The following is a 22,401-nucleotide window of genomic DNA, read 5'->3' on the forward strand; positions in this document are numbered from 1 at the left end:
GGCTATCAATGGATTTAATGCAATCCCTAACAAAATATCAACAGCATTTTCCCCAGAACTAGAACAAACAGTCCTAAATTTTGTATGGAACCACAAAAGATCCCAAATAGCCAAAGTCATCTTGAAAAAACAAAACAAAACAAAACAAAAAACAAAACTGGAGGTACCACAATTCCAGACCTCAAGTTACATTACAAAGCTGTTGTAATCAAAACAGTATGGTACTGCCACAAAAATAGACACATAGATCAATGGAACAGAATATAAAGCCCAGAAATGAAGTCACAATTATATGGACAATTAATCTTTGAAAAAGGAGGAAAGAATATTCAATGGGAAAAAGACAGTTCTTTCAACAAATGGTGTTTGGAAAGCTGGACAGCTATGTGCAAAAGAATGAAACTGGACTACTTTCTTACATTATGCACAAAAATAGACTCAAAATGGATCAAAGACCTAAATGTGAGACCTGAAGCCATAAAAATCCTAGAAAAGTACATAGTCAGTAATATATCTGACATTGACCATAGCAATATTTATCTAAATAGGTCTCCTGAGGCAAGGGAAACAAAAGCAAAAATAAATTATTGGGACTACATCAAAATAAAAAGCTTCTGCACAGTGAAGGAAACAATCAACAAAACTAAAAGGCAACCAATGGAATGGGAGAAGATATCTGCAAATGACTTATCTGATAAAGGGTTAATATCCAAAATATATAAAGAACTGATACAACCTGACACCAAAAACAAATAATCCAATTAAAAATTGTTCAGAAGACATGAACAGACATTTCTCCCAAGAAGACATACAGATGGTCAACAGACACATGAAAAGATGCTCAGTATCACTTGGCATCAGGGAAATGCAAATCAAAACTACAATGAGATATCACCTCACAACTGTCAGAATGGCTAAAATCAATAACACAAGAAACAGTAAGTGTTGACAAGGATATGGAGAAAAAGGAACCTTTGTGCACTGTTAGTGGGAATGCAAACTGGTGCAGCCACTGTGGAAAACAGTGTGGAGGCCCCTCAAAATTTTAAAATAGAACTACCTTATGATGTAGCAATCGCATTACTAGGTATTTACCCAAAAAATACAAAAATGTTAATGATGTAATGTATAGTGATTAACATAACAATAAAAATTTAAAGAAATACAAAAATGCTAACATTTTTGCAATAAACATGGGGGATATGTACACACCCATGTTTATTGCAGCATTATTTACAACATCCAAATTATGGAAGCAGCCCAAGTGTCCACTGACTGATGAATGGATAAAAAAGATGTGGCATATATATAAATGGAATGTTACTCAACCATAAAAAAGAATGAGATATTGCCATTTGCAAAAACAGACACCGCTCACTGTCCTTTTCTACTTCTCAAACAGATTTTCCCACCATAGTTCATGAAACTATGTGTACTATATTAGTCTGCTAGGGCCGCCATAACAGAATACCACAGAATGGGTAGTTAGCAACAGAAATGTATTTTCTCACAGTTTTGGAACCTGGAAGTCCAAGATCAAGATGCCTGATGGTTTGGTTTCTCCTGAGGCCTCTCTTGGCTTGTAGATGGCAGCCGTCTTCTTCTTGTATCCTCACATGGCCTTTTCTCTGTGCATGAGCGTCTCTGGTACTTCTTCTTCTTCTAAGTAGTCTCTGCAGTGGTCAGTGGAGACCTGCTCACATGCAGGAGAGAAGTCTCTTTGGCAGGTCAAGGCACTAGTGAAGAAGATGAAGTAGTGGGTCTGTCTATAGTGGCTACCTATATGGCTCAGGAGGAACGAAGGCTAAAGGAAAAATCCTGGTGTTGACAGGGTTCTCACTTCTCTACTAGCCTGTTACTAGACACAACACTGAAACTTAAGTGCGTAGGATTGAGTTAATCATGCTTCTCGGTTCACTCTTCACTACCCTTATTATTTGTAGCTCTTGGTTTTTTATTTTTTCTCACATCGTTTATTCCTATTGCTACTTTCATTCTCTCCTCCTCAATAGTATCTCTAATGCATTTAACATGGTTCCTTAGACAGGTATATACTTCTGAAAGACATATACTGTTTTGTGTATGTTTTAAATGGGAGCCTGTAGGGCGCTTGGGTGGCTCAGTTGGTTAAGCTCAGGTCATGATCCTGGAGTCCCGGGATCGAGTCCCACATCGGGCTCCCTGCTCAGTGGGGAGTCTGCTTCTCCCTCTGGCCCTCTTCCCTCTCGTGCTCTCTATCTCTCATTCTCTCTCTCTCAAATAAATAAATAAAATCTTTAAAATAAATAAATAAATGGGATCCTGTAAACACTGCTTTTGTTAGTCAACAAAAGGACATGGTGTTGAGAAACTTCATTCTCTAAAATCAAAGACTGTCAGAACATTTAGTGTTTGAAATCTTATCAATAAGACTGAAACATTAGACTTTTCCCTGAAGGATCTCAGTAATTCCAATGCAGAGAAGCAGCCAGGTAAGTAACTTAGGTAAAAGTTTTCTGGAAACAACAGTCTGTTTTTATTTTAACTGAGTAGTTTTCAAGGAAACGTGACCCCTAGTATGCTTGTTGGCCCAGGCCTGATGTTAACCCCTTTACATACAGTTTTGCATTTCTTCTTGAATTTTCTCTTATGGAACTGCTTGAGAATTTTCTGGGATACATTTTCTGAAGTAGTACTGCTGAGTTCCAAGGTATACTGCCAGAATTTTGCTAAGTACTACCAGAATAGTAGCTCCAATTTATAAAGTTGCCAGCACTTGGTATTATTATCTGCTTTCAAATATTATCCAATTTGATGGGTATAAAGTGATATTCCATTTTTGCTCTGATTTATATTTCTTTGAGCATAAGTGAAGTCAAGAATATTGTCTGTGTCGATTGCATATTTATTTTACTTCCATGATTTGCCTATCAACATTCTCTCTCCCTTTAAAAAACTGGGCTTTTCCGTCTTTATACAAATAAAGCATAAGAGCTAGTCTTTACCTTGTTATGATTTAAGCAGAAATAATTTATAGTTAAGCAGAAATTAGAGAACAATGGAGTGCTATATACTATGTGGTACTTCCTGAGAACGTGAAAGTGTACAAGATAATCCCTTGAGACTAGAACCATCATGGGTTGTTTTTAGAGGCAATTGGGAGACATTTGGAAGTATAGGGAAGAGGAAAGTGATGGAGGAGAGACAACATTCCATACTGTGGCAGGCAGCATGGACAAATGCCAGAGGAAGAAAGGTAGGTGGTAGTCCAGAAAAAGCAGGAAGACCAGAGTCAGTGGAGGTATGTTTGGGGTAGTGGTAATTAAATTTGGATAAATAAGACTTAATTGGTAGGAGAGTCTAGTAGGTTCCCGAGTAGAGAAGTAACATGGCCAAAAGGGGTTGCTATTATTTGAATGTGGTGTTCCCCTCCCTCCACCAAAGGACATATTGAAATTCTAACCCCAAAGATGAAAGCATTAGGAGGTGCGGTCTCTGGCAGATGCTCTGCCCTCATGAATGGGGTTAGTGCCTTTGTAAAAGAGGACCCAGAGGCATCCCTTGCCCTTTCCACCATGTGAGAACAGGGTGAGAAGGAGTCTGCTATGAACCAGTAGGAGGGCCCTAACTTTACCATGCTGGGCTATGATCCTGGACTTCCCAGCCTCCGAAACTGTGAGAAACAAATTTCTGTTGTTTATAAGCTACCCAGGCTGTGGTATTTTGTAGTAACAGCCTGAATGGACTGACAGCAGTATTTTAGAAAGATCTGACTTTTCTCTTGACAAAAGGATTGTGAAAGTAGGTCAGTGATTAGCAGAGATTGTAAGTAAAAAGTGATTATTTGAACTGAATGGAAAGTAGGTACTGAGGTGTAGCATTGGAACTGAAAAATAAAGGATAATTAGAAATATTTAAGAACTAAAAAGGATTTGGTGATACTAAATAAGCAATGGAAGGGCATTCTGATTACTGGGAAAATGAAGATGATATTTTCTAAAATAGGAATAGTTTGGGAAGGAAAATAAGCAACAGAGGAAGAACATAAATTACAAAGGTGTTATATTTTAATTTCTTTATAGGATGTAGGGGAAGAACATATTATTCACATATTCAGGATTTTTTTCTGTTACTTTTCCCCTATTTCTATATTTTCTTTCTTTTTAAATCATTCTTTCTACACACAAACTCCCATTAATCAGCAAGCACCATTTAACAATTTCTCTACAGTCCCTCAACTCCTGAAAAACACCAACTAACCTTTGTAAAACTTGCCATGTTTTTATGATACTCCAACACTATATTCAAAAATGGTGACTCAACCAGATGATACATTTTATTATAGTGATCGATTCATACATGGTTTGCTGAATGCATCTATGTTGTAGGCTTTTTGGCTAATACGATTTGTTAAAACCCTCTCAGCAAAGTGCTGTTACAATGACCATCTTCTGGGACTTGGGAATAGCCTTATTATACAGAACTTAATGTTACACACTAATAGCATTTATTAGAATGGAATTCTGTATGTATTATTCCAACATCAGCTTGGCTTTTTTAGTCTCCTCACAGCATGAGACTTTAGTAATTATGCTAATGTTAGCTGATTCATGAGGACAACTTCCTAAAGTGCACTTAATTAACTTGGAGATTTTGTAAACAGCTGTACATGTAGGTTCTGCAAATTGTAGGGATATGTCAATCTGACATGTGTATAGTCTGCATTCCTAACCTCATCACTTTTACTAAAGCTGAAAACAATAAGAAGCTCAGGTCTGGCACCGCTTGAAGCAAATGCTCGAGCAAGACTCTGGGAAATGTCACTGTAGCCTATCTGAAGATGGGGACCTTCGGATTCCTCCAGTCTGCGTCTGTGGAGCCAGCTGAGTTAGGTAGATTGTTGCCTTTCAAGTTGGTATGAGGGAAAATGCTAGTTTGTTTCTTTAGCAAAGGGAATGGTTTTTTTTTAGAAAAGATTTTATTTGTTTATTTGACAGAGAGAGAGACAGCGAGAGAGGGGACACAAGCAGGCGGAGCGGGAGAGGGAGAAGCAGGCTTCCCACTGAGCAGGGAGCCCAACGCGGGGCCCGATCCCAGGACCCTGGGATCATGACCTGAGCTGAAGGCAGACGCTTAATGACTGAGCCACCCAGTCGCCCCAAAGGGAATGATTTTTCCAACATGTTGCTACAATATGTTTTTCTCCCTGGGTTTGTTGGTACCATTGGCCAATATTGCTCTTTAGGGGACTTTTCTGCAAGTCATATTTCACATCCATAAACTCCATTAGCTCTGCTTCCCTTCAGTTCCGGTGGCTGGGTTGATTTGATAGTTGAGTGACTCATCACCCTTGTTTGAATGGAAATCACCTGATATTTTACTTTCGACATTTTATTAAAATCTCATAATCCCCTACAAGTGAGAAGTAATATTCATATACATAGGACATTTAACCAAGACTAACAGTGCCGTGCAAGACTTTAACACACACACACAAATTGAAAAGGTAAGTTAATCACTTCAGGGCCAGGACCAAACTAATCAAAATAGAAGAAAGAAAGATCAAGAGAGAATGGAAGAAAAAGCCCTACTATATAAATTAGGAGAAATACCAATCACACAAAACTAATGACAACAGAGAACAGGGATGGTTTTGAAGTAATCTTCTTACTACTGGGTAAGATCACACTCTCAGATAAGTCCTAGAAACTAAGCTAGGGATTTGTTTATGGTTTCTCAAGGGTCCTGGCAAGGTCTTTTCCCCTCATTAATTTAAGCCACAATCCTGGGTACAATCTCTTTGGGAATTAGCTAGATTACATCTAAAGATAATCAGACATTTATTGCATAGCCTTTTCTTTGACTTCAATCGTCAGAACCTCTTCCCCAGCCTCTGCAGAAAGAGCCATGCTGATGATGAGGGATTGGCAAGTAGTTCCTGTGGGTAAAGCTGCCCTTCTAATTGACTGGGGCATTTCTTCTGCTGTAATAGAATTTGCTCTACATTCAGAGCTGTCCTGTGTTTTCTCTGATGGCTCTCTTCCTTTATTTTCATGTTCTCTTCCTTTACCCTCTCCTTCTTCGGAATTTTCACTTGCTTTCTGGAAGAAGCAGTTACAAAGAATTGGTTTTGAGATCATAATAAAGGACACTGGAGTCTTTTGATTAATATACAATGGCTAAGGATCACTACCAAGACAAAGACTGTCTGAATGAAGTTAATGTGGCAATCATGTCTGCCTTGCATTTGACCATCATTTGACAGCTTTCTGATGTGCTGAAGAATGAAGCTGAGCTGTCACATTTGACTTAACAGAGTAATTCTGGATTGCATTTTTGTCCCTGACAAGGAATTTTCTTCCCATTGGTCCTCACGCTCTCTGAATTATTAGACGTAGTGCTCAGGATTCCTTGCTTTTGCTTTAAAAATATGTACTTATTTATTTTAGGAAGATGAAATTTTAAATATTTATTTTCTAATAAAAATTGTTAACCAAATGCCATAAAAATACTACAGAAAGTATGGTTTTCCTGCTGCATAAGCTCATGGGAGAACCTCAGGGAGAAACTCATCTCTCTTTCCTCTTACAGTCTCTTCCACTTGTCTCATGGGTGCTTGAGCTATATGGTTTTAGAAACTATTATGCTTAGTATCATCTGTAGATATTTCATAGCAAAAAACATACTATGCTCTTCACTGATGATGCTTCAGGTCAGTTTAAGAGAGGTTTGTACAAGGTATGAATGTGCACATGTAAAATTGAGAAACTTATTTAATACAATGACCCATATTTCTTTACCCCATTAATCTTTTACATAAATTATTACTTCTATGCTGATTAAATGAGGCATTTGGTTTATACTGTATTGCTAATTTTCACCACAGTATTTCTGTGTGGAAAGGAAGAGGCAAGTTTTAGTCTCTTGAGTGTGACTGATTTATAATATTTGCTTAACGATCTTCTGAAAGATCCACAGCCACCCATTTCTTACAGTTTTAGAGATAACATGACTAGATTCAGAAAACCTGAATCCCTGTTCTGTTTTTGATATCTGTCCTCATAGGCTTATTACAAGAATCAAAGAAATACGAAAATCAAGAGAGAAAAATAATAACATTTGAGTATCTTGAAATTTCTAGGAATTGAGAGGCAGCTCAGTGTAGGCCTAGAAGTCTGAGTACCTAGGTAATAGTTTTTGCTCTGTCACTTTTTGTGATCTTATCCAAATAAGTTGATCTGGAGCTCAGTTTCTTCGTCTATAACAAGAAGTTATTTTTGGCTACTAACATTTGTGATATATAAGTGACAGAATATTTGTGAAAATATTTATTGGCTCATTGGTAAAATGTGTTATATATTTATAAGTATGTATGTGTGCTTATACATATGCAATTGATTCTCATTTTTCTTGGTAGTTTTGTTCTATAAAGCTGCCACAAACACAGAATTAGCAAATACTGAACCATTGCTCCTAGGGATAATGCAGAATTTGGTTCCTATGAGCCTCTGGCCAAATTTTTGTCAACAAATCAATATATAACCTTGTTTTATGTGTATTTCTGTTTAGAGACATTTATTTAATATATTCCGTTGATCCATTATATTGAACTCATGGCCCATAGCACTGTAACTCATGCTTGAATGAAGCTTATCTAACACATGTCTTTTCTCTGTAAGGGACATCAGAGCATTTTTGTGCTTAGGAACACTAGACAACACTTCAGCTCTATGCAGTACAAATATGAGAAAAACATTGCACTTAAATAGACCATGAAAAGGTCATTTTTTTACAGTGTGAGAACTGAAATAAGAAGGTAGAGTGTCTTCTTATTCATCTTCAGCTGGGAGCATGTGCATTGGGCAACTTAAACTTTTCACTGCTTTGAACATAAGTATGTTTGCAAATGACTACATTGAGTACTGACTTCGGGTTTACAAAGAAATTTCTGTAAGTAGGTAGCTATGCAAATATACAGAATGTACAAATAATGAGAGTTGAATATATTTGTGTATACATATGTATTAAAAACATCTATAATAAACAACAGAGATTAAATGTAATGATATTTGAGGATACAGTTTAGATAATAATAATTTGCTATAAATAAAGTAGTAAATAGTCACATTAGATACATCCAAACTATCCCAGTGTCTGAAAAGAATTAAAGTAGAAGCTTGTCTGGGTAAACTTAGTCCAGTGGTCTGTTACAGCCCTCTGTCCACTCTGTCTTATTACCTGAATGGTTTGTTCTCTCTTCAATTTGAGTAGTCTTGTAAGTCCTGCTTTTCCTGTGCCTCCCAGGAAAGCTTTAAACATTTTAGGTATCTCTTGTTTTGGTGGAAGGAGAAAGGCAAGTCCTTTTCTTGGAGAGGTTGCCTCTGTGGCTGGAGCCTTCTTTAGAAGCACACTGTGGATAGAAGAAAAGGCTACTTTATTTTTTAATTTTTTTAAAGATTTGATTTATTTATTTGAGAGAGAGAGAATGAGAGATAGAGAGCACAGGAGGGAAGAGGGTCAGAGGGAGAAGCAGACTCCCTGCTGAGCAGGGAGCCCGATGTGGGACTCGATCCCGGGACTCCAGGATCATGACCTGAGCCAAAGGCAGTTGCTTAACCAACTGAGCCACCCAGGCGCCCGAGAAAGGCTACTTTAGATAGTACTATAAGAATTCTGGAAAAACCTACCAGACACTAAGATTTCTCCTAATCTGTGAAGTTTTCAATGGATTGTTGCACAAACAGTTGTTCGTTAAATGCACCTCATGGAGAAAGTTTATCACTGCTCAATCTCTAATGGGGTTTTAAAGGTCATACCTGGCTTTCTTCTTGAGGAGCTTTTCAGAATCTGGATAATGCACTAGAATTTGTTGGAAGGTCTTTTTATCCAGAGTTAAAAGATTGGCAAACCCATGGGCTACCACATTGGCAGTTCGACGATTTCCTCCTCTTGCTGCTAGAAGGCTAAAAGAGGAGAAAAGTGAATCTTTACCACCAGTTTCACTCTTCTACCAAGATTTTTTAAAAATAGGTATCAAATATTTTAACCATTTATACTCCTTTGGAAAGGTGAAGGTGAGAGTTCAGATGATTGTATGGAGGAAGTTAGATGTGGTGATGGAAGTGGTAATAGGTTTCAACATGTTTTGTATTAAATTCCCATCTCACATGAAGGACTTGTAGCCATCAGTGCCCCATGAGAATCTCCATTCCAGATTCCAGAAGCTCATAGTCTCTTTGGACAGGGTATCCTCTATTTGCTCCTCCAGATTCACTTTTCATCTTCCCCATCCTCTTTGCTCCCCAGAAAACTGACCTCCATAGGCTTGTCCTCTGACTTTCATTTGAGTGTAGCTAATGGGAACTATCACTAAGAAACTGGAAAGCAGGAGGAGTGTGGTGTTGGAACATTTATTCCTCTGTTCACTCTTTGCTAGGCCTTAGGTTAGCAGTAGCCACAGTTCTTTACTAAAATTCACAGCTTCACAGGTGGTCATCTTCTAGAAGTATGACTCCCACAGCTCTTTCTTGGTTCTGGTAATGTGCCCTCTCCTTTAGGCCTAGCTGTAGAAAACTCCCTTGCTATTGCTAGCTTCAGGATGCATTACCATCCCTTGTTGGATACACTTAGATTTTTCTTGCAATTTCCTTCTATTGACTTCTGTCAATAATTCATTTATTAAATTACCTTGTTTGAGTGTACCTTCTGTTTTCTGCCTGGGCCCTGTCTGATACAGCCCTGACATCAAATCTTAATGATGTCCTGGTTATATCTGGTGAATCGAATCTCTTCTCCTACTTAACTCCCAAATCATCTCATTTCTCAATATTGTAAACTGCTCTGTAGTATAGTCATTCACATACAACTTCCCACTTCAAATGTCAGTGAATTCTGGGCTTTATATCTCTTAGAGATATAGCTAGGCATTTGTATTTGGGAAGTGACCAATAAGTAGTTGGTGAATAAATGAACATACAAATGAATTTAAAAAATGGTTAAAAATTATATCATTCACCAATAATCTGGAAAATAAGGGTTGGTATATAAAACCAAGACAAGAAAAAACAAATTTAAATGTTTAAAAAAAAAAACACTACAAGCTCTGCATTGCCAAGGTAACACAATGTATTTAATCTCTTGGAGTCAACCAGTTAGGAGAAAATAGTTGTGTTTTTTTCCTTCGTGTGTGTGTATGTGTATGTGTGTGTGAAAGAGAAGGCTCACATTAATAAAAACACAATCTCTAGGGATAGAAAGAACAGAGAAAGCAAGTTGGCAATAGGAATGTTCATACTTTCACAGCCCTGCCTTTGGGGGGCAATGATGTGTGAGAAGTTGCATGGGTCCTATGCCTAAAGATTTGTATTAGACAATATGAGCTTCTCTGACTGTTGCAGAAAAACGAACATTATGACTGGCTGTTAATTGATAAGAAACTAACTCAGGGTTTCAGCTCTCACATGTAAAGAGCTTAAAAGTTGTCACTTTTGTTCTTGTTATAAAAAAAAAAAACCTGGAACAAACTGGAAACCAATAACTTTTCTTGGATCTGTCAGAGAATTGAGGACACGGTAAACTCCCACCCAAATGTGGAGAGATAGGTGAATCCAGAAAGCCACAGCCAGACCTACTTACCTGAAACAGAAGGCCTGGAGCTATAACTGGTTCAAACATTTAAATGGTAATTTTGACAAACTATTAGGGTGACAGTGGATTGTCAAGAAACTCTCAGGGGTCACAATTATGGGGAAACTGATACCTGTATGGGTTTATCCTTGAGAAACCCACCATGTTCTCAAGATTAACAGCCAATAAAGATCTGCTTGTGGCTCTGGCAGTGGAAGGGAATGATTAATTATCATAAAATACACCCAGAGCTTATTTGTTCTCCATAACAAAGGGCTGCTATCTAGGCAAAAAGACTATCAGAACCCCATACCACCTGAAGGAAAAGTGTTTCTCCCATCCCAGACCCCTTTAGCCTTCCTGTCTTACTTAAGGGGGATGGGAAGCCAAGAAACACTTGTAAAGGTCACATCCCAGGCACAGATCCACTAAAAGACTGAGATTTAATTATAAGATTATAGATCTCCCTCATATCTTATCATTGTATCAATGGGGCTCTTGTGTAATAACAGTGGATTATAACTGCAGGATGCAGACTTTCTCTGAGGAAGTGTACTTAGGGAAGGCCAAAGTCAAAAGGGGAGATAGAAACAGGGGCATTTTAAAGAAATTTGGAAGTTCTGGCACCTAGAGCTACAGCAAACATTAAACACAGTCCCAACTCCTAGCCAGATTAACATAAAACCTCACGCTAAAGACCTATCTGCCTCAGTTCCTATTAGCAATTACATCAAGTACAACTTCCAACAAAAAATTATAAAGCACACTAAAATAAACAAGAAAAACATAGCCTTGTGAGACAAAGAAAGCACTAGAACCAGACTGAGATATGACACAGATATTGAAATGCTCAGAGAATTTAAAATGACTATGATTAATATGTTAAAGGATCTAATGGAAAAAGTAGACATCATATAAGAATATTTGGATGGGAAATGAAAGGAGAGAGAAAGAAATTCTAAGACAATTCAAAAGGAAAGATTAGAAATCAAAAACACTGTAACAGATGAAGAATAACTTTGCTGGGCTCATCAGTGGACTGCAACATGGCCAAGAAGATAGATGAGCTTGAAGATAGGTCAGGAGAAAGTTCCCAAACTAAAATGCAAAGAGAAAAAAAGAATGAAAAAAACCTCAACAACCTGCTCCCAAACATCAAAAACTGTAGGACAATTTCTCAAAAAGTATAAATAGACATGTATCTACTGTGTGTACATATACAGAAAATATATACATAGCATACAACATTCTTTAATATTATAAAAAATACTTGAAGTAATCATGGCCAAGGAATTTCCAAAATTAATGACAGACACTAAACCACAGATCCAGGAAGCTCCGAGACTACCACACACAATAAATACCTACCCCTGACAGTTGTGTTTTATTCCTTTTTTTTGAAATCCAAGTGCCTGACCTAAGCTTGATTGCCATTTCAAAGAGGCATCCACTTCAAAGATGCCGACCTTAATTAAACACATTGCTAGCCACCCAATTATATAAAGAGCCAGGCTGCCTTACCCCACTGAGGCTCCTTTGTTTTAGAGATCTTGATTGATAACTGACCATTGGGCTAGCTTGTTTTTTTCACTTCTCATACTTTAAATTCCTGCTCTTATGTTTTAAATTCACCAATAAAGAGTGAGCCCACAAAATCCTAGGCCCCCATTCTCAACCCCAATAAAAACAGAACCCCAGGCCTGTGCACTCTTTCTCTGTGACCTCGCTGTGTGGCCCCAGGTGGGCTGTGTGATTTTTGAGGTCTTGTAAGTAATAAATCTATATATTTTTAAGGTTTCCTGATGATTGTTGCTGAAGGGCATCTTATAATTTTTTTTTTAAGATTTTATTTATTCGACAGAGAGAGAAAGTGAGAGTACAAGCAGGGGGAGTGGCAGAGGGAGAGGGAAAGCAGGCTCCTTGCTGAGTAGGGAGCCTGTAGTGGGGCTTGATCCCAGAACCCTAAGATCATGACCTGAGCTGAAGGCAGACACTTAACCAACTGAACCACCCAGGTGCCCCAGTATCTTACAGTCTTTATAAAAACCAAAAGGGCCAGTCCAACCACAACATTGGTAGGTTTAGATTGGCACAAAACACCCATAAGAGGAACAAGGATAATAATCAGCAGACTTGTCATGAGAAGCCATGCAAGTAAGAAGAGAGGGGAGTGAAATATAGTGTTGACGTTCCTAACAGATTAGATCATAATTGTTCTCACCACAAAGAAGAAATTATAATTATGTGACATGATAGAGCTTAGCTAATGCAGTGGTGGTAATCATATTGCAATATATATGAATTTATAAAACCAATATGTTGTACACCTAAAACTTACACAATATTATATGCCAATTATGTATTTCAATAAAAATAGTAAAAAAAACAAGAAAGAAAATCAGCAAGCTAGAATTCTATGTACAGTGAAATTACCCTTCCAAGGTGAAAAAGGACAGAGATTTTCTTAGAAAAATAAAAGCAGAGGGAATTCAACATTTGTTCACCTACCCTGCAAAAATGTTGAAAGAAGTTCCGCAGGAAGAAAGAAAATAATGTAGGTTAGAAATTCAGGTCTACATAAAAAGGGGAAGGACATTGGAGAAGCAATAAATAGAGGTAAAATAAAACTAAAATCTTTGTTTTTCTTTTTTTTAAAGATTTTATTTATTTATTTAAGAGAGAGAGAATGAGAGACAGAACACAAGAGGGAAGAGGGTCAGAGGGAGAAGCAGACTCCCCGCTGAGCAGGGAGCCCGATATGGGACTCGATCCCGGGACTCCAGGATCATGACCTGAGCCGAAGGCAGTCGCTTAACCAACTGAGCCACCCTGGTGCCCAAAATCTTTGTTTTTCTTATTCTTAATTGATCTAAAAAATAACTTTAAATAATAAAGTAGTAATGCTTTGGGTGATTATAGCAAATGGATAAATGAAATAAATGACATCAATGTCTTAAAGGGCTGCTACAGAAGAATTGGGAATATTGTGTAAGGCTCTTGCTCTGTAGGTAGTGTTTTGTGGAGGTAGACTTAGATTAGTTGAAAATGTATATCCCAAACTCTAGGGCTACCACTAAAATGTCTTTAAAAGAAGTATAATTGACATACTAAGAGAGGAGAGTTGAATGCTCAGTTGAAACCAGATAAGGCAGAAAAAAAGAGGAAAAAATCCTAATGTTAGGCCACCTTAAGGAATCAAACAGGGCCTCTTACCAGCACTTCTTATTAAACTTAGGTCCAGGACTATCCAGGCCACTTAAAAATGAAATTTCTCCCTCAAGACAGAAAGTAGATATTTGGAATCCATAAATGTTGACCATGTTAATGTCTACTTATTTTGTTTGGTGATTTCACATTTTAAATTTCTTGTTCCATGGCAAAAACACTTTTTTCTTCCTTCCTTCCTTCCTTCCTTCCTTCCTTCCTTCCTTCCTTCCTTCCTTCCTTCCTTCCTTTCTTTCTTTCTTTTTTTCTTTTTTTCTCTTTCTTTCTCTCTCTCTCTCTCTCTTTCTTTCTTTCTTTCTTTCAAGAGAAAGGGGCAGAGAGACAGAGGGAGGGGGAGACTCTTAAGCATGCTCCACACCCAGCTCAGAGCCTGACATGGGGCTCAATCTCATGACCCTGAGATCATGACCTGAGCTGGACACTTAACTGCTGAACCACCCAGGCAACCCCCCAAAAACTTATTCTTTAGTCCTCTCCTGAGGTTCTTCCCAAGACAAGCTTTGCTTTCACATTCTTTTTTTTTTTTTTTTAAGGAAGAGGAATGAATTTTACCTTATCTGCCTGCCTATCTATTTATTTATCTATCCATCCATCCAACTTCCTATCTTCTTACTTGTCTCTCTATGAAATGGATGTTGGTATTTGAAGGACAATGATAGAATGAGCCTATTTCATTTACATTCCTGTTGTCTTGTGCACAGGGTAATCCAGTAGTTAGGCAGGGCTAGATGGCACTGGGAAGCTTAATTTGGGCCTAAGACTGTCTCTGTGTGTGTCAGACAATGAGAGCAGAGCGGAAATAACATATTTAAATGTCAGGTTATTTTGAGATTTCTCAAGCTTTAATTAAACTTGCCTACAGGTTACACGTTTAGAGTGCTTGATGAGTTTTTGAACGGAAGAAATAGTCTGTTTGCCAGATGGATTTTGCCCAAACTCTCTCAGCAACGTTTAAAATAGCCTCTTTTTTTTCTTCTGTCCAAAAAATGCTTCTCCAGCATTCTACCAATGGAAAGTTTCATGCATTAAATAGCTTAGTAAGAAGATCCCTAAATATTCCCAACCTTATATAGTTTCTGAAAGCATGTATTAGAGGATAAATAGTTGAGGTTAATGATAAGTGTCTGCAGGTCAAAAAATAGCGAATAGAGCAATGGCCCAGGAAAAAAAGGAATGGATTCTAATTTTAGATCCACCTCTGTGTGCTGTGACCTTAGACAATAACTTAAAGACCTTTTTGATTTTCACTCCAATCATGTAAGTATTTATTAAGCACCTACCATGTATTCAATGCAGTGAGTTAAAGTATGGCAAAAGAAGAATTATTGAAGTCTAGTATGGTTTTTTGGAAAGAATACAGACTTTGGAACCAGATAACTCTACCATTTATTATGTGCATTTCTAAGCAGGTTACTTAATCACTCTTTTAGGAAACAAGGCCATCTTTTACTACCTACTATAAGTATCTGATTATCTTTAGGGAGAAATAGGTGTTTATAGACTACTGATAATTTAATTATGAAGAAGGCACTATTAGGTAAAATTCCTGGCTGAAAAATTTTAAACCCTAATTTGTGGTATGTAACTGTAATAAGTAATAATAAATATAACTTTGTATTACTTGGAGTTCTCCAGAAAAACAGAACAAATAGGATATATACAGAAAGGAGATATTTGGAATCCATAAGAAGAGATTTATTATGGGAATTGTTATGGAGACTGAGAAGTCCTACAATCTGCCATCTGCAAGCTGGAGACCAAGGAAAGCTGGTGGTGTCATTGGACTGGGGGGATGAGGGGGAAACCTATAGGATAAATACAGGTCTAGGTCTGAAAGCCCAAGAACCAAGAGTGTTGATATCTGATGGCCAAGGGCAGGAGAAGAAGGATGTGTCAGCTCAAGCAGAGAGCGCAAATTAGCCTTTTCAGTACCTCAGTACCTCAATAGATTGGATGATCCCACCTGCATTGGTGAGGGTGATCTTCTTCACTCTATTCAAATGCTAATCTCTTCCCTAAACACCTCCACAGACACACCCAGAAACAATGTTTTATCAGCTATCTGGGCACCTCTTAGCCCAGTCAAGCTGACACATAAAATTAACCATCACAGTACTAGTGGTACTATACACAGCAGTAGTGTGTGGATAAGTGAGTGAAATCAGTTGTGTGAATGTCAGAGAGAGAAGGTATATTCAGGATGAGAGGACCTATATGTGCAAAACTCTGTAAATGTCAGGAATAAATAGTGACATGGAGATCATATATGCGTGTACATGCACATATACATATATATGCACATTATGCATATATAATATACATATATGTGATATATATAAATCACTGAGAGCTAAAATATTGATATAGTCCCCAGTCTGTCATTCATTCTCAGCTTTTTTCCAGAGTTGCCACATATGGCATCATAAATTGTGCACTGCATACATAGACTATGTGACTGGAGCTCCCTGGACTTGTGCAGTGCACAGCCTGCACAGCCCTTTTTAGCAGAGCTAGCATATCCAGAAAGCATTCACACAGATAAGTAGAACGTAGAGGGGTATAAATTGGGCATAAATTGAATGGAAGAGCAAAAGAAAAACAAGAATGGAGACATAAATGGGATTCATATACAAATGAAAACTTTGCCATAAGAGGGTTTCAAATTTGACTCTTAGTCTTTTATATCTCAAAAGTGGATGAATTCTTAGCTTTAAGAAAGATAAAAATGTCTCTTGAAGGGCTTACTAGAGTGACTACATGTAAATGGTGAACATCATCCTCATATTTTTATGATAGATGCAAAAATAAGTTTGCTAAAACTGTGATATGGTCCTCATTAAAGGCTGTGTTTCACTCCAAGTCCAGTTTAGTGAGAATAATTCTGTAGGTGAGGAGGGGCATCAGTATGATGCTTTCCAGGTAACTTGCCCTCTCTTTGTTGTATCTAGAATATACAGAGAACAAATAATCCCTCTTAAACATTGCCTTTCTCAGTTGGACTTTTGATAAAGAGTGTTTCTATATGAGTTTGATATTGTACAGAACATTATACCTTAGAGGCCTATCATGTGGGAGAATATGAGGAATTCACTGTATAAATTGAAAAGAAAAAAAAAATTAGAGATAAAATAGGAGTTTGTAGAAGTACCATACTCCATAATGAGCTAGATATGATGCTAAGTTCTGGGGCTATACAGATGATTAACATCTGCCCATAAACCGTTTATAATCTAAGAATGGGATAAATGTGGGTGAGGATTGTCAGACTAGCAAATATAGTAATACTACGAGCTAATATTTTTGAAGGCTTACTATGAGTCAGGTATTTTTCTAAGTTTTCTTTTTTTTAAAGATTTTATTTATTTATATATTTTGGAGAAAGAGAGAGTGAGAAAGAGAGTGTGAATGGGGGAGGAGCAGAGGGAGAGGGAGAGAAAGAGAATCTCAAACACTCCATGCTGAGTGCAGAGCCTAAGGTGGGGCTCAATTTCAGAACCCTGAGGTCATGACCTGAGCTGAACCCAAAGTCTGACCCTTAACCGACTGAGCCTCCCAAGCACCCCCTAAGTTCTTTTTTATGTATTAATACATATAATGCTTTCCAATCCTAAGGGGTAGTTATATTTTTTTATTAATCCATTTTGACTGATGAAGAAATGAAGTCTCAGCTGAGTAACTTCCTCAGAGTCACACAGCTCATAAGTTGTGGAACTGGGATGCAAACCCATACAGATTTCTTAAACAGATAAATGCAGTTCAAAATGGCAGATGCAGGGCACCTGGGTGGCTCAATCTAAGCATCTGACTCTTGATTTCAGCTCAGATGATGATCTCAGGGTCATGAGATCGAGCCCTGCATCAGGCTCCGTGCTAGCAGGGAGTCTGCTTGGGATTCTCTCTCTGCCTACCCCCCTGCCCCGCACTCTTTCTCTCTAGAATAAATTAATAAATCTTTAAAAAAAACCCCAAATGGCAAATACTTTAAAAGTAAAAAAATGAGAATGTTTCCTAAAATAAAGATATTTCTAGTTTAAAAGCATTTTTTTTCCGTGTAGAAGAATCATTTCCTAGAATAGAAATAAAACGGTCTCTGAATACTGTCGATGGAAAGAGCATCACATCCAATGCTGAGTGAGAGATTAAAACTTCAAATGTCTGTTCTCATTAAGCAAATTTCCAAGTGGATTATATTTAGAGGGCGGGAGGTTAGGTCACCTGTAGCCTTTTTCTGAGATATTCTTTTATCCTTTTCAGTGTTACTGGAAAACACTTTGTTGCTTGAAAATTTTTACCACTTCACTAAAAATAAATCCTAACAAAACTTTTGTAGGTGAGCAAATATCAGAAGATGTTCTAGTGTCACCTCTGCCCAAGCTGCTTGCTCTTTACAGATACTTTGATATTCATAAAACTACTGCAAGGCATACATACATACAAGGCATACATGTTAACCTAGAATTTGGTGGGTTTTTTTTTTTTGTAAAGTAGTTTGAGAAAAATCTGTGTATGTGGATTTTCGTCAAGAGTTTAGATTTCACATATACAAAACACAAAGCCCTTCTCCCCCTAGCGGTTCTTGAAAATAGAGTTGAACTAGCTGAACAATGAAGAATCTAGGTAAAAATTCTAAGGATGTGGAGAGGAAAAAAAGAATAACATGTACATTTTATTCCATGCCCTTTTTACCTATATACTTTCAAGTGTTCGGGAGAATACTCTGCGATTGATACTCTGGTTAGAAAATACCATATCCAACAAACTATATACTAGCTTATTAAGCGTTTCTTTGGAGTCAGAATAGCTAACAATGACATATATTAATGACCATGTCAGTCTGGTGATGTAGGTTCTTACCTAATACCTACTGACAGAATCACTGAGGTCCAGAATCAGGGAAGTGACTTATTCAAAAACAAAACTATGAGTTTCATTGTTGAAATTCAAATGTAAGACCGGAGCTGACTAATCAAGAGACCTTTTTTTCACACTTGAACTCTAGTGCTGCCAGTGAAGTCATTGGTATTATTTTAATGACACATATTTACTTGCCCATGGACATTAGAAAAAATAAGGGAGGAAGCCAGTCAGGCTGGCATGATAAACTATGCCAAAGTCTGTCAGAATCTTGACTCTCTTCCTGCTGTTCCAAATGTTGGTAAGGAACCTTGATTTTCATAGAATTAGAGACACTGGACAAAGTTACTTTAGGAGGTGTCCTTAGGATATGTGGATACATGTTTTAACGATGGTACTGAAAATATAGTTGTTTACAGGAATACTGTGAAACTTAGATGAGGTTTGCTTTTTGCTCTAAACAAAAAGGCGCTACACAATCAAAGAGATGGTCTACAAAAGGATGTAGTGAAAATACATAGGCAAACATGGTGTAGAGGGAAAAAGAGGTTTAGAATTATTTTTCAAAATTTTTGGGCTTTTCACTATGATACAAGGTAAATATCAAAAAAGCTTTCTCAGAATGGGTGATTTGACCAATAAAATTGATGAAATGTCAGAATTTAAATATTTTAAATGAAAACCACATTATTTAAAATATATAAGAATACATCAATGCCTAAATTCTACTCAATAACCTGCTATATATGATGAAAAAAGGGTGATGAAAAAAGAAATACAGAAGGTAAATAAATGATCACATTTATGAAAATAAATAGGTCCATAGAAAATTAATTCATTTAGAAAATATTTATTGCTGACCTATTATTTTCCAGGCACTATTTAGAGAAATGCAAATTAAAACAACCTATTAAAATGCAAAACCAATGAGAATAATAAAGCCAGTGACGTTAGGGAAAAATAGCTATACATCGCATGTTGTATTGTAAATTGATTCAATTTTTCTGGAAAATAATCTGCCCATATATTACAAGAATTATAGAAATGTTTCTACCTTTTGACCTAGTTATTTCACTTTTGGGAATAAACCTCAAAGAAATAAAAGTAAAGTAATTTTATAAAGATGAACACAGCGTGCTATTCTTAAAAATTAACTAAAAGGGCACAAGGCTGAATATGCATATTCATGACAAAAATGAATGTGTATTAGTACATTTGCAAAGATAGAAAGATAATTACATTCACTTATTTATTGAATAACTATTTATTAGCTACTATGTGGGCCAAGCACTGCCCTAAGGGCTGGGAATTGAGTGCAGAACAAACCAAATGTGGTGTCCGTTATTGTCCCCGGAAACCTGTGCCTTTGTGCAAAATAGAAAAATGTAGCTTCTCTGGGCACATGTAGTCCTGTGGGTGCAAAGCTGGGCCAGAAAATCGTTCCCATTTGCAAAGTAAAGAGTACCTGTGCGTGAAGAAGAGCACAATAGAAGAGATCATGACTCAGGAGTGGAATATGGTCCCTCACTGGTCATCTTGATGCAGAGCACAACTGAACAGCCATACACAATAGTCCTGGTGCCCACAATTTAGTGAGAAAGAAAGACATCAAAGAAATAAATGCACCAATGAGGGCTTAATTACAAAGATAAGTTCTCAGAAAGAAAGGAATATAGTCTGACAGAGCATATAGCAAAGAGAACTGGGATGTCCCTATAGTAAAGAATATAGGAAATTCTGAAAGAACTGAGATTAAGTAAAGGAGATGGGAAAATGTCCAGACAGAGGTAACAGCATGTGTGAAAAACTCCCCATGGCCATATGGCATGTGGCATATTCAGGTAACTGAAGTCTGAATTAAAGAGAGCACAAGACTGAGATGCAATGTGAAGTAGAGAGGTGGGCAGTGGCTAGCCTCTGTAGGACCTTGTAGGCCAGGATAAGAACTTTGTTCTTATTCCTAAAAACATTATAAAAGTATTAAATTGTTTTAAGCAGAAGAAGAGGGACACGATCATATCTGTGTTTCCAAAGGGTCCCTCTGGCTGCAGAGTGGAGACTGGACTGCCGAAGATGTAGATATTGGAGTGGGAAATGCAGAGTAGGCCATTGCAGTTGTCCAGTGAGAGGTGGAGGTGGTTTGGACCAAAGCAGGAACAATGGAGATGGTAAGATGCAAATGATCGGAAACATATCAAGGAGGTAAGATTGATAGGTCTCAGAGGTGCACTGGCCATGTAGGGTGAGCAGAGGGAGGTGTTAAGCAAACCTTTTGTCCCCAGTAAAAATTTTAAAGTTAACATTTTAAAGAGTTTGGTATTTGTTTCCTAGGGCTGCTTTAACAAATGGCCACAAAACCAGTGACTTACAACAATAGAAATGCATTCTCTCACAATTCTGGAGGCCGAAGTCCCAAATCAAGGTATTGGCAAGGCTGGGCTCCCTCCAAAGAATCTAGGGAAGAATCTTTTCTTGCCTCTTTCAGCTGCTGGTGGCTTCAGGAATTCCCTGGCTGTGGCTACATAATTCCAATTTCTGCCTTGGTCTTCAGATGGCCTTTCCCTCTTCCCCCTGCATCTGTGTCTTTTCCTCTTCTGTCTCATGTGAGGATACTTGTCATTTGATATAGGGCTCATCCAGATAATTAAGAATGATCTTATCTTGAGATCCTTAACTTAATTATATCTGTAAAGAGCCTTTTTTGTTTTTTTGTGTTTTTTTCCAAGTAAGGTTACATTCATAGGTTCCGGGGGTAGGGCATGGATATATCTTTGTGAGGACCACCATGAAACCACTATAGGCATTATGTGAATAATCATTTACAGATCCTACAGTAGGGACTACCGGGATTGACCTTTCTGCACACATTATTGTCTGCATGTGCCATTTGAGGAGCACTGAAATGTCTTCCTTCAGTTCCCAATAAGCTCAGGTAATTGCCAAATCCAAGGGATACACTGGTCATTTTGAAGCCTTGTACTCTGTAAGATCCTGTGTATACTCCATCTTTGGATGTAATCCATAACATTTCATCACCTGGTATTGGAATCTTTTGTTTCCTTGTCTTATCTGTTTGTAAGGCTCTTCAGGGAGGCAATTGTTTCTTGTTGGCCATTCTTGTTTACCATGTCATGCATGGCCTTCTTTGAGGCACTTCACATTATAAATTTCACTTGTTTTTATAAATCACAGTGAACTAATTAACTAAAAATTACTGAATACACCTACAAATTCTTTTTGGAAAGAGGTGGGATATCAATGAAAATCATTATTTATTGTATAGTTTTTTTAATTCCAGTTTTATTGAGAAACAATTGACATGTATCACTGTATAAATTTAAGGCATACTGCATGATGATTTGATTTACATATATCATAAAATGGTTACTATAGTAGGTTTAACTAACATTCATCTGCTCCTATAAATACAATAAAAAGAAAAGAAAGAAAAAGGAAAAAAGGAAAAAATTTTTCTTGTGATGGGAGCTCTTAGGATTTACTCTTTACTTTCCTATCTATTATACAGCAGTGTCAGCTATAGTCATGTTGTACATTACAGCCCTAGTAGCTATTTATCTTATAACCTTTTGACCTTTGTACCTTTTGACCACCTTCCTCCAATTTCTCCTCCCCCCACCCTCTGCCTCTGGTAACCTCAAGCCTTTTTTATGAATATTTTCTTTCTTTCTTTCTTTCTTTCTTTCTTTCTTTCTTTCT

General features: G+C 37.4%; 1 protein-coding gene across 1 annotated transcript in view; it reads right to left on the reverse strand.

Moving 5' to 3' along the window:
• Positions 1 to 5,819: 5,819 nt before the first annotated feature.
• Positions 5,820 to 22,401, reverse strand: part of CNGB3 (cyclic nucleotide gated channel subunit beta 3) — a 136,778-nt gene continuing 120,196 nt past the window's right edge. The window contains exons 16-18 of the mRNA XM_025870561.1: positions 8,796 to 8,942; positions 8,218 to 8,389; positions 5,820 to 6,080 (exon numbers count right to left, since the gene is read on the reverse strand). Of these exons, the coding sequence (XP_025726346.1) occupies positions 5,820 to 6,080; positions 8,218 to 8,389; positions 8,796 to 8,942 (580 nt within the window). The remainder of the gene's footprint in view (positions 6,081 to 8,217; positions 8,390 to 8,795; positions 8,943 to 22,401) is intronic.

This window comes from Callorhinus ursinus, unplaced genomic scaffold, assembly GCF_003265705.2.
Source record: "Callorhinus ursinus isolate GAN/ISIS: 27379988/994484 unplaced genomic scaffold, GSC_fseal_2.0 scaffold5, whole genome shotgun sequence".
Taxonomy (NCBI): Eukaryota; Metazoa; Chordata; class Mammalia; order Carnivora; family Otariidae; genus Callorhinus; species Callorhinus ursinus.